The sequence below is a fragment of the Chlamydotis macqueenii genome, chromosome 4, assembly GCF_036417535.1.
Source record: "Chlamydotis macqueenii isolate bChlMac1 chromosome 4, bChlMac1.mat, whole genome shotgun sequence".
NCBI classification, from domain to species: Eukaryota; Metazoa; Chordata; class Aves; order Otidiformes; family Otididae; genus Chlamydotis; species Chlamydotis macqueenii.
The window spans coordinates 58,083,252-58,097,097 of record NC_141559.1 but is presented as its reverse complement, the minus strand read 5'-3'; the positions used below and the strand labels follow the sequence as shown (position 1 = coordinate 58,097,097).

General features: G+C 37.1%; 1 protein-coding gene across 4 annotated transcripts in view; it reads right to left on the bottom strand.

The window, feature by feature from the left end:
- The window catches only part of ATP8A1 (ATPase phospholipid transporting 8A1), a 116,829-nt gene that overhangs the window by 13,439 nt on the left and 89,544 nt on the right, over positions 1–13,846 (bottom strand). For all 4 annotated transcript variants that reach the window (XM_086746571.1, XM_086746572.1, XM_086746570.1 and 1 more), the window contains 2 exons: positions 8,938–8,994; positions 8,373–8,480 (listed from right to left, as the gene is read on the bottom strand). In XM_086746571.1, the coding sequence (XP_086602697.1) occupies positions 8,373–8,480; positions 8,938–8,994 (165 nt within the window). The remainder of the gene's footprint in view (positions 1–8,372; positions 8,481–8,937; positions 8,995–13,846) is intronic.

Sequence of the window (13,846 nt, the reverse complement as noted above, 5' to 3'; positions counted from 1 at the left end):
GGAGATTGGCAATAATATGCTGAGAGAAAGAATTCAGTTAAATGCTGATACTGGGAAAAGCCTAACCAATAAAAAGGAAGAATATTAGAATAGCAATGCTACCAAGACAGACCATCATAAGCAGAAAAGGTAAACTTAGTAGTTCAAAGATTAGCTCTGCTGTTTCTGTTTGTATCCACACAGTCAAAGAACAAGAATGGGAATGTAACTATTGAATTTGGAATAGGATCTTTGAAGTGTATCCGGGAATAGTAGACTCTGGCTAACAAACATCTAGTACCAGACTAAGTACTAGTAAACTGTGAAGGCCTGAGGACTCAGTATGAAAACTACGTAATGGAAATTAAATGGGGAAAGAAAAGCCCCTTATGAAAATATTTTAGATTCCTGAAGTGAAAGACTAAAAGCAAACTTTAAATATAAAGAATGGAATAAGCTAAAATATGTTAGTATCAGAATGGTAACATAATTTTAGGCTCTCCGGTGAGGATAGACAACTACAATGGATGCGTGTTACGGGATGAATTCTGCTTCATGTTAAAAAATCTTCAATAAATCACTGAGTTCTTTTACGAAGTAGTAATATTTTCCACAGTCATACATCAAAACATTTTATTTCTCTAAACTAGAGGTTTACATAAGTAGAGAGAGGAAGACAGATACAGATCACTGATTATTGTCTTGTAAAGACTCACAGGTCTGTTAAACACAAGCTAGGAAAAAACTTGGAAGGGGATGAAAATGTGCTAAAAATGTGAGGAAACGCTCATAGAAGCCTTTTGCTGAGAACAGGCTTGAAAAAGAACTGGACTATGAAGGAAGACCCTAGCTTTTGTTGTTTAAATATTTCAGTGTTCTTGAAAACTGTATTTCAAACATTCTCTCTAAATAAGCAATGGCCCCTTGCTGAAAATTTACTACACCTCAAAATGAGGACCCAGAATTTTGGCTAATATTTTAATCCGGATTGGTAAAAAGCAGTGAAGTGGCAGAAAAAAAAAACAACCCAAAAATTAATGGCTAACGCAACACAGCTAGCATATTAGCCATTGAAGAATGGTTATCTTCCACAAATACTGTGATAATGAAGTGAGAATTGAGTGACTTCAGTATTTGTTTACCATATAGGGCTCAAGGCAATATTTAGAAATACAGACTGTCAACTGAGCTTTCTGACAGGTTCCCTTGAAAGCATGACATAGTACTTCTCTTGTTTCACTGAAGAACTTGAAAACAATAATTAACTTTTCAAATTTTAGGGGCATTATTTGTAACTCCTCCTGCTAATATTGAGGAAAATACCAAGCAATTTTCTTAAATATACAAAATTTATTTTATTAATGTTATTTACTTATTATTAAAATAACATGAGCCAGCAATGTGCCCTTGCAGCAAAGAAGGTGAATGGTATCTTCACCTTCATTAGACAAAGTGTTGCCAGCAGAGGTTGAGGGAGGTCTTCTCTACTCAGCACTGATGAGGTCACTCCTTGAGAAGTGTCCAGTTCTGGGCTCCCCAGTACAAGAGACATGGACATACTGGAGAGAGCTCAATGTAGGGCCATGAAGATCACGAAGGGCCTGGAGCATCTCATATTGTAAGAAAGGCTGAGAGAGCTGGGACTATCTAACCTAGAGAAGAGAAGGCTCAGGGGGAACCTTATGAACGGGGATAGATTTCTGAAGGGAGAGTGTAAAGATGACAAAGCCAAGCTATTTCCAGTGGTGTCCTATGACACACAACAGGCAATGAGCACACAGAAGGCTCCATCTGAACATCAGGAAATATTTTTTTTTTAGTGTGAGGGTGACTGAACACTGACACAGGTTGTCCAGAGAGGCTGTGAAGTCTCTATTCCCTGATGTGCAAAATACATTTGGACACGGCAGTAGGCAGGTTGCTCTAGGTGTTCAGGGAGCTGGACCAGATGACCTCCATTCCAACCTCACCCATTTTATGATTGTATACTAGCCTGAATCATAGAATCATAGAATGGTTAGGGTTGGAAGGGACCTTCAAAGGTCATCTAGTCCAACCCCCCTGCAAGGAGCAGGGGCATCCCCGACTAGATCAGGTTGCTCAGAGCCTCATCCAGCCTGGCCTTGAACGTTTCCAGGGATGGGGCCTCCACCACCTTTCTGGGCAACCTGTTCCAGTGTTCTATAACTTGCATTGTAAAAAATTTTTTCCTAATTTCCAATCTAAATCTACCCCCCTCTATTTTAAAACCATTACCCCTTGTCCTATTGCAACAGGCCCTACTAAACAGCCTTTCCCCATCTTTCTTGTAGTCCCCCTTGAGGTACTGGAAGACCGCTATCAGGTCTCCCCGGAGCCTCCTCTTCTCCAGGCTGAACAGCCCCAACTCTCTCAGCTTGTCCTCATGAGAGAGGTGCTCCAGCCCTTTTATCATCTTCGTGGCCCTCCTCTGGACCTTCTCCAACTGGTCCATGTCCTTCTTGTGTTGGGGGCTCCAGAACTGGACACAGTACTCCAGGTAGGGTCTCACCAGGGCAGAGTAGAGGGGGAGAATCACCTCCCTCGACCTGCTGGCCACACTCCTCTTGATGCAGCCCAGGATGCGGTTGGCCTTCTGGGCTGCAAGGGCGCATTGCCTGCTTATGTTGAGCTTTTCGTCCACCAGCACTCCCAAGTCCTTCTCCTCAGGGCTGCTCTCAATCCATTCTCTGCCCAGCCTGTATTTGTGCCTGGGATTGCCATGACCCAGGTGCAGGACCTTGCACTTGGCCTGGTTGAACTTCATGAGGTTGGCACGGGCCCGCCTGTCAAGGTCCCTCTGGATGGCATCCCTCCCTTCCAGCATGTCGACGGCACCACACAACTTGGCATCATCGGCGAACTTGCTGAGGGTGCACTCTATCCCACTATCCATGTCGCCGACAAAGATGTTGAACAGGGCTGGGCCCAGCACGGACCCCTGAGGGATGCCACTCGTGACCGGTCTCCACATGGACATTGAGCCATTGACCACCACTCTCTGAGTGCGGCCATCCAGCTAACTCCTTATCCACCAAGTGGTCCATCCATCAAACCCATGTCTCTCTAGTTTAGAGAGAAGGATGTCATGGGGGACAGTGTCAAAAGCTTTGCACAAGTCCAGGTAGATGATGTCAGTTGCTTGTCCCTTGTCCACCAATGCCGTTACTCCATCATAGAAGGCCACCAAATTGGTCAAGCACGATCTGCCCTTCGTGAAGCCATGTTGGCTGTCACCAACCACCTCCTTGCTCTCCATGTGCCTCAGCATGGTCTCCATGCTATCTAGAATACTGGCTTTGCTCTTAATTAGACTAAAACAAATTCTCCCTTTCAGATCAGATTTTAGCCAAACATCTCCCCAGAGAAGACCTGTTCATTAGAGACTGAAGTATTTGGACATCTACATTTAAAAAAATTTATTTTTTTTGCCTGTGTGTGTGTGTCTAAAAAAAAAAAAAAATCAATAAGGAGATTAAAAGATGCATATCTATGTATCTACTATTTTAACAAGTACAATTCCATATAAGCAGCTTATGTGGAATAATACAGATGGAAGCGATATTTAAGAATTTAAGAAATGAATACTGTTAATATAGCGTGTTCTAATGTATCTTTCCTACATGGTGCAGCTAAATCATCCAACAAGGAATATTATTGTTTTTCTCAAAGATTCTGCAAACCTCAATGAAAATTCTGTAAAATACATGCTTGTTTCTTAACTTCAATTTCCGTCAGTATTATAGATCCCCTGGGTCAGACAGAGCAGAAACAGATGGTGCTCTGGAGAACTTAACAGTGCATTATCTACAGTACTGCAATAAATTTAAAAGTTCTGCACATACTGAACTTTTCCTTTTAATCTCAATGTCATACTTCTTATTCTAGTAAGTGTTATAATTTTAAGCTAACTTATTAATCAGATAAGTGTATACAAAAAAAAGGCCTCACAAGTCTAAGCACACAACTGTAACAAACCCAAAGAATCAGGAGTTGGACCAGTGTGAAATATATAACGCATTGGTTTATATCTTCACCCTCCTCAATTAAAAGTTTTCAACTCAAATCACAACTATATTTATTTAAGAAAAAGAAAAGCATACCAGCCTAGGAATTTATCAATTTTATAATTTTAAAATAAATCTGCTTTTTTAAAGTGGCACTAAAATTAAAAGTAGGCTTTTGAATTGCAAGGATAGAAGCATTAATGGGAAGCTTCCAGTAGCTTTATAGTATACAGACACATGAATGGTAGCTATTCTTATTAAGCATGGTAAGTTACAGAAACTTCACTGGTTAATGCAATTATTGCAAAAGGACTACGCAGATATACAAACATGTAACAATTTATTTACAGCATCATTAATTTCTTTCAAGTGGGTATAATGCACAATATGAAAAAACATGGACTACGGGAAATTCATCATGGTAATTCACTGGATCACAAACTTAAAATGCATTTTGTCCAGCATCACAAAACAGTTTTCTGTGTTTTGTAGCGTCTCAAAAAAAAAAAAAAAAACCAACCAAAAAAAACCAAAACAAAAAAGTCACATCTACACAGTAAATACCTCATCAAATATGAAGAGATCTGGCACTTTCTCTTATATGTTTATGCAAACTACATGCGTTTTTTAACTGAGAAAATATTGTAGATTTGCTTTAAAAATTGTTGAAAGTATACTCCACTTACCCTCTTTGTTAATGTTAAGACAAAAGAAAAGTATCACCTTCAGTTATATCAACATAGTAGAGAGAGAGAGATCCATACAGTAGATTTACTCAGGTCTGCAATGAAAATGTTCTAGTCTGTAGTGGTACTTTTTTTCCCCAAATTAAATAGAACTTGCATTATGTAATGGGCCAAAACAGATGTCCTATGATATGACCCATTTCTCCATATCGGTGTTAAATCTAGCCAGAAAATGCCTACAAAGAAGTATCTTTTTTTTTTTTTAAATTTTTTTTTTCCTTGCACATCTGTATTTAAAAGCACAAGCTTTATAAGTAAAACATTAAGAAAACAACCTGTAGAGCTGGTTGTTCAGATGCTTCCACACCAGGCAGTACTGATAGACAACAAATGCAGGAAAGGTCTACTACTACTGCAGATAAGCATCGTACTGTAATACAGACTATGTTACAGAGATGGCAAAGTTGTTAGAAAAATCACTGAAAACTTTGGAAATGTTTTCCATATTTCTCTCTCATACACTGTGCATCAAGTTTCTTGCAACGTGTTTTTCTACCACTACTTCCTGGTGGCAAAGGAAGTTTAATACATTGCTATAAACAGATAAAACTTGCATTCCTAGTATTTTAGGAGCTGTGTCTAAGACTAGAAAAATATACTCCCTTATTCGCAGACTAAACTCAAAACGAGAAATTTTAAAATGAATGAGTCTAATGTGCAAACAAAAATAATATCAAGGTAAATTAATAATTTCATCTTAATTAGTGATAAAACACAGAAGTCTTGTTTCAGACTATTAGAAGAGTCTTAACTTAAAGTTGATCTGCTACAGTACCTGAACTAGCCATGGATGGTATAGAATTACCTACTGAGGTTATCACTTCCTTTTAATCACATATCTCCTTCTTCAATTTTACCGCCTATTTTTCTATTTTGTTCTCCTTCATAAATCCCATTGATTCTCTCACATTTTTGGTCCATTTTTCCCTCTGGGCTGTATATGCAGAAAGACAATGGTGAACTGACAGTTTTCATCTAAACATCATCAATCAGGGAAAATGAATGAAGTTTTCTTCACGAGGGACTTTTTTTTTTTAAACTGGAATAAAAACTGTTTTAGAGTTGGCAAAATTAACTGGTTTCTTGTTTGAATGCTGACTCTAAGGTCTTGTCATCATTTTACTTAAGAAACATCTTTCAGCTACTGTCACCCAAATGTCTGTGATCAATCTTTATCAGATGTTGGCTATATAACTACCAGTTATTCATATCAGGAGAACACTTGTGCTAGGATACCTCTGCTCACGTGAGCCAGAAGCCACATTTCAACTCTCCTGGTGCACTGCCTTAAAGTGGCTTACGTATCACAGTTTGGGAAAATGCAGAATTAAGCTGAATTGCCTAATTACATGCACAGAAGTAGATGGACAGTCACATATTTCATTTTACCAGCTACCACACCGTTACACAAAATTCCCAAACTGCTTTAGATAAATTATTAAAATATGCTTAATTATTTCAGAAAGATCCATTTATTCACTTTGTTTGTCCAGAAATCAGCAAATCTGATTTTTAATCTGTACTATTCCAACTGCATGCTCATGTGGTAGTTGACACAGGCTCTCCGTTTTCTCTTAAGGATTGTCTGAGCTAACGTTCCAGATCTGTATGGGACACGTCCTTTTACACAGGCCTTCTTCCCACCTCCACTGGGAACTCTAAGGGAAAAGAGTTTACTGTCTTGGGATGGTTTGACTCTCACCATATCCCCTTTCACGTTGCAATGGTGGGAAGTAACAAACACCTCCTGGAGACTTGGGAAACACAACACTTCCATATGGAAGCAGAGCCCAAACATGCTGTCATCAAACAATGACGAAGAAAACAAAAGAAAGAAAACAAAACCAAAATCAACATCACCCAACAATCCCTCCCCGAACAACTGCATGCACATACACATACACACATATGGAAAGATACTAACAAAATAAAACTAACTACACAGATACAGTTTTATCACAACAAATAAATGAATTCAGGTTCGTAAGTCATACCACTTTGGTATCATGTTGAATTCAAACCCTGAGAGTATTTATTTTTGTTGACAGCTACATCTCTTGATGAACAACTGTTTTTCCAAGTTTGTAGGAATGACATTCCCTTCAAAAACATCTTTTGCTCACAGTAACTTCAGAGACTAAACATGTACTAAGTAAAATATTCAGTAGTTTCAACAGTGAGGTAACCACTTTTATGTCACACCAAGCATAACACACCCTAATTGCTCCTGCTGTGCTTATTACTATAGAAGTTATTCTGTCTAAAAGAACAATGTATAAAGTTTTTACAAAATCTGTAAAACTAATAGATTTCAACATAATTATATTTCTTGTACAAAATACAGTGTATATGAAGAAAAATGCTTAAGTATGATAGCTTCAATTACTTTAATTTACAGTAATGTACATAATTTTGAGCAGTAGAGGCAACATGGTAATGTATAAAATCTACATATATACACAGGTCAGAGGTTATAATAGAGGAAAACCAGCAAGAAATTGTATAATTGCAAATTCATTTTTTTCTTAGGTGTCCAAGTACTTAAATTAATTACTTGTGCTTTCCATTAAAATGTAGTAGTTATATAAATGCCTATATACTATTTTCCCATAACTGCTAACATAAGAGGTGAGATTTGTCAGTCTGAATTACCTCCAAGTGAGGGAGAGATGCACCTAAGGTTCCCACATCCTGCCTGAGTTTTTAAACTGCTGAATTATATCACAAAGGTGGAGTTAAAGCCACTCACTCTTTTACTGGTTTAAGGCTTGATTTAGTTGATGTACTTTGAGAACTACTAGAAGAGTATCTTTCTGAAACAGGCAGGGACTCTCAGTTGCTGATTCCTACTGAGACTGCACACTGAACTTCTCAGCTCAGGAGCTACCAGCCATTCCCAGCAGACATTAGTGTCTGGGAAATTAATACTAAACTTCAGATGTTTCTGGAGCTGAATGGTGTTGAGAATTTGAGACTGAAGTCCCAATTAGATCAGCAGAGGCAGCAATTAAGCATCTTTTCTGGATTCAGTCCTATTTGCAATATTCAGAGCAGGTTTACACAAATGAGATAATAAATGAAAGAGAAACCAGTAATCATTGTCAAAAGGTTAAAGATACAGTACAATAATGCATTCTAAGCAGCCTATTAATAGAAAAGGAAATGCATGCATGACAAGTAGCTGCTTATGCAATGTTATGGCACCTCAATTTTTTTGAGGCATTTTACAGTTTCAAATACTTAGCAAATTTGTAAAATTGAAGATGAAAAAACCTTAACTAACGCACTATTACTGCTACCTCGTTTTCAAAAGCCTCCAGGCAAATAAGCACTGTAATTCTGAGTTCTGAATTTGGTAAGACTTCCCTTTAGAAAATGAAAACTTACTGCAAAGCAGCTCACCTGTCTGTTCTTCCTCACTAGGCCATATAATCACAGCCTGTTATTTGAGCTCCATTTTCACAAGAGTAAAAGACATGGCTACCAGATTGAAGGTATGAAAGAAGCAACCCTCTTATGCACCTCTAGTTAGCAGAGGGATTCAATAAAGATTAGACCTGTACTAAAGACTGAAACAATATTCTTTGCACACACAGGGATATTAGTTAAAATATATTTTTACCTCTCCTGACATATCAGGTGCCATAGGAATGACTGGCCACAGAGAAGAGTAGATTCCAAAAAACACTACCCAAAGTGCTATGCTGCCCCAGATAGCTATATGGCTGAACTGTTAAAACAAACAAGAAAAGAAAACAGAACAATCATCATGAATGTATTATAACATGGCAGAAGATCTTTGCTGCTTAGTATTTACAATGCGATTCTGATATATTGGATGAAATCTCCATGCCTTTTATTGATTTAAGTCTTACTACTTCAGTTAACTATTTCTTGAAGAAAGATGATACTTTCAGCAGAAATATTACCGCATTTTAAGCCAATGTAAGTTTAATTACAATCAGTTCAGAGTAATTTTACTTTTCAATAATAAGCATTATTTTTTGTATGTGGATATTCTGTTTTTCCACGTAGTAAGCACAGTGTAGTTTGACACCGTGGGGTGGGCTGACAAACTACAAGGGTGCAATATAATAAGAATTAGGAAAATAATAAGAAGAAAATACAATTATTCACCCATCGTATTTTATAGAACATTTGAGAATATGGTAAAGACATTTGCTTACCAAAGTCCAATATGAGGTCTCTAATCCAGCCTTCAAACACACAGTTAGAACCACAAACTTGAGAGAGAGAGAAATAGAGAAAGAGAATTCTTATTTAATATGGGAATCTTACTTAACATACAGAATTGATTAGTTTTGCTGAACTTTCAGAAGAACAGAAGAAAAAAGTTTAATGGCTTTCACACTTCATGTTTATTTGCACAAATGAAATAATGGAAAAGATAATAAATTTCTTCAGTTTACATGTGATTTTCTTAATAATACTCAACAAAGTACTGTGGGTGTCAATGCACCTAGCTGTGCAATAGGATATAAAACAAAGTTCATAAAGCAGAAGGCAATAATTTCTATGGACCTGCAGAACTTACGGAAGAGCCCTTCCACTTTAATTGAATCTGCTCCCCCAAAAGCGTAGGGCTCTCAGCAGCCCCAAAGTGAAATTCTTTCAGATCACAGCTAGTTGTATTTTTCCTCTTTTTTTTTTTTTTTTGTGTTTGCACTTAGATCTGAAGTTTAAGTGTCCCTTTGAAATGACCACAGCAAAATGCCACTAGAAGATAGAAAGATACATCCCAGTAATGAGTTAGTAATAGAACACTATTAAGGGAAGCTAATAATTCTTAATCTCCACTAATTAGATTTGGAAAACACTTCTAATAGAAGTCTTAAACATTTCCCTTGCTTCTTAAAACTCTGCAAGTCTGGTTCTTACAGAAACATTAGCTTTTTTATTGATGGTTACACATAAAGGTTTGTGAAAAGTGTAGTCCACTTCAGTGGAGATTGCAGACCCCCTAGTTATGGAGAGGATGACTACTACTTCCTACATGAATATCGATTTAGAAGATCTAGGTGCTGGGGTGAAAACTTGCAATTGATCAAGCTTACACTAGCCTAAATTAAAAAAAAAAGTTTTGTTTACTTTATTTGAACTTTGTTAGTAAATGAATCACCTTTGCCAAACCTTGAAAAGCCAGAGTTCTACGTTCTGCATACAAAATAACACACTGAATGAGTCCATTACGCCACTTTCATTCTTCCCTCTCATCTTTACTCTTTTCTTATCTTTACTCTTTTATGGAGCAGTCTCTGAAAATGTTACGTTATTGTCCTGTAGGACATACTCCATTTCAGTTTAGAGATGAACAGTAGTAGAAAATTTATAATCCCACAGCAAGGACTGGTTGATAAAGGAAAATTGTTTATCTCTGTCCTTTGAAATTCACACAAAACAAGTTTTCTGTTTAGCAAATAAATAGTTACTACATTTTCTAACTCACATGTGAACACGATCACAAGTTTTGCTTTACGTGCAATCTGAAGAACATAAGGCTGAAAAACTAAGTCATAAAGACGAAGCTCTGGCTGTAACAGCTATAGTTTAAACTCTAGTTTGTTGGCCAGGCTGGCAGCAATGATGTAAATGAGGCTGTCTGTGGTTGAACTTCAAGGAGCCTCAGAAACTCAGAAGACATCTACTTCAATCAGAAGCTGAAAATAACTGGTTAAATATATTTGACAAGTCTTTCACTATGTCTGGTGCACAGAAGGATACAAATTCTGCCAGAAAGCTTCTACCCTAGCTGTAAGTTTATGCTTTTAATTCTGGAATCTTGTATTTCAACTACCACTGCATTATTGAGAGAGAAAAAAAAAAAAGTCACAGGACCACAATTCCATTATCTAAAACATGTGTGAAATCTAATTAGAAGAAAATGAAGGACCATGATGAGTGTTATAATTTACTTAGTCTATCCAGTCTGGTGCTATATTTGGACAAGTGGAAAAAAAAAAGAATTATGGCAGAAAAATACTTCTCATCTCAGCTTGCTACCTTTGAGTCAGTCATAAGAAAAGAAAATATCATTCATTAGGATCAGATTAAGAATTCTCATTGCACAGAAAAAATGTATACACAAAACAAACACTGCAGGACTCTATAAAGGAGACATAGACTATGTGAATCAATACACCCCTTGTATCTTAACTGATCTCCCTATCAGAGTTACTAACTATGCACAGCATCTTACTAAAGAATTTGGGTTTATTGCTCCCTTCTCCTCTTGATCCAAACTAACAATATTTCACTGAATCCTACCCAGGAAACAAGAAGTCAAACTGATATTCTGTACAAAGCACTGAGCTTGTTTAAAAAGATCTCTCAAGAAAGAATGGTCATACAAATATTTTCATGGCACTCTACTCCTATTTGAAATGTATGTTTCAAGAAATTATTCCAGAACGTGATATGAATCAGTGCACATTCCTGACTTTCTTTGTGGATCCAAAGAAACCGTATTAATTTCTGAATCCCTTTCCTACCAATTTTTGTGCAAGTGATGAATAGAGACTTCCTAAAAACAGATTAAAAGCAGTGGGAAGTATAAGAAGTACTGTAGCCTTATTATTTTTATATTTCAAGACACTGACTGACAACTGTCAGTGCAGATCACTTCACAGAGAGATTTAAAAAAAAAAAAAAAATCTTCAATACCCCCTCCTCCAATTTTGAAAATCTCTCAAATCTTTGTGTGTACTCCAGACCTCCTTGATTTCGTGTGCAAGAGCAGGAATACATCAATTGCAACCCCCATCCTTCCCCAGATTTTCAATCTGAATTGAAGGAAAGTGGACAGTCTGGAAAACAAATGAAAAAGCAGGTTGCCTGGACTTATAATAGTGAAACAGTGTTTTCTTGGGAAATTCTTGGCCATTCTGCAGGTTGGTAGCAAGCAATTAGCCTCTCAAGATGGTGAAGTTTCAGCTCTCCTACTTGAAAACAAGTTGAAGTTGATAAAACAATTGCAGTGTGACCTCTGTTTTATCAGTTATGGATATAGCTTGACAAACAGGAATCAGTAGCCCCAGATTACTCCATTGAAAGTATCAGAAATTAACTAATTTCTGAAGGTTGTGGAAAATGTTTCTGCAAATCTGAAAATGCAAGCTTTGATGTTTGTGAGTCAGCTGATGTCACAGATGATACTCAGATGCTCTGCATTACTGTAAGATTTCAAGACTTAGCCATCAACTGATGGGTGACAATCTAAATGACAGCAATTGTTGAACAATCAGCTCCACAGGACCTAGTGTAATCCAGTAAACTCTTAGTGCAGCATATGTAGCTTGTTTTCTCCTGGTGCCAAGCTTGGCTTTTGGAAGGAAGCGTAGAGCAGAATGATTGGGTAGGACAGAGTTCTGAGATCACTTGAGGAATGAACTTCAGCTGTGATTGCAGCAGTATGTTGCATAATCTGGTTTAACAAGTATACAGTGCTAACTCACACTACAAAGTGATGGCCAATACAGAGGATACTTTTAGAGCAATCAAAGAAAAGGAGATACTATCAGAAAACTCAGCTTACATGCTAGACACGTGAATTTATGCAACTCATGTATACATATATACAATTCATAAAATAAACTTCAGCTGAACTGAACAAGGCTGCAACTTCTAAGTAAAACAAAAAATGAAACATTTGTAGATGGGTTGAAAATCTGGTGCAGAGATCCTCTCTCCAAGGAGAAACTGTTTTACTTAGAACAACAAGTAGTTCTGGTAAATACTCTTATGAAGTATTTATCAGTGTTGGGGAAAGCAGTGACATTCAGATAAATAACTGACTTCTAAATATTGCTTGGCGTTACGAGATCATAATACAAACAGACCCGTGTCAGTTCAACTCCTTCTGTCAGGATTGAGCTATGACAATGACTGTGACCTTACATTTTTATTTTATTAAGACTTGTACAGAAAACACTTACCCAGGATATTCCATCCATTCCTAATAGAAATCAGTTCATCATATGATAGATTGCATGATCATATGTGACTACTGCTGACAGAACATGCTGTGCTTGCCTTTTCGAACAGCGAAAGGAAAGTGTAGAGCAAATAAACTTTTAAGAGAACATGTGAACAAACAATTTTCCAATGTGCCTGAAAGAACTATTCCAAAGTCCATGTATGGACCAGCAGAAGAAATGTTTTATTTTAACTGCCACAGCAGTAGGAAATACACAGAATGGGCTGTGGTTACTTGGCCCTTTATGCCAAGTTTAAACTTTCTGATTGGCTAACCCGAAAACACTATTCAAAATGTTCTCTCATACACAGGAGATGCTGACAGTAGCTACATGCTTAAATGACTACAATATATTCTAGAATACTTCCCTTTTATTTCAGTTATGATATTTCCCTGTTCTCCAAGGAAAATGATTTTGATGTGAATTTGTATTTGTATTGCACCCCTCTTGTTTTGATGGAAGAATTACTTTCTTTTTTGTATCTGCCAATACAATAGGAAGTTGAAAAATTAATTGAACTCTTAACGTTGAAGAACAGAGGAGAGTACACACAAGTCTAATTTTGCTAAGAGAGATCTTGGAAAACCTTAATCTATTGGGTAATATTGATACCTAGCAAGTGAAAAACAGGTATTTAGCTTCATTAATTTATTCTAGGGGATGAAAGACTAAAGAAAGACTAAAAGAAAAAACCCAATAGTGACCACTATCTACAAGAGTAACAGAAGATTACTGTTAAGTGTGGGTTAGCTGTAATTCTAGCAGTCTGGTTGTCTCCAGAGAGGCACCCCACAAACCTTGGTTCCATGTGACTCTATGCCTCTTTAAAGGCCCTATGATAAATTATGAGAGGGAGAACAGAATTGTATCTTCACAAGTCCACAAACCAGTTCCATATCCAACAACTTAGGGTTTTTCCAAATGCAGAAACTTACTTTAAATTAATGAGCATGCTAATTAGAAAATTACAATTCCCATTATTAAAAAAAATAGACAGTTTCCAGTAAAGGACAGATGTATCTTCTGAATCTTTATTAAACTGCTTTGTTTTAAAATCTGGATTAGAATGCAAAATGAATTTCAAAGCTTCTCAGAGTCATTC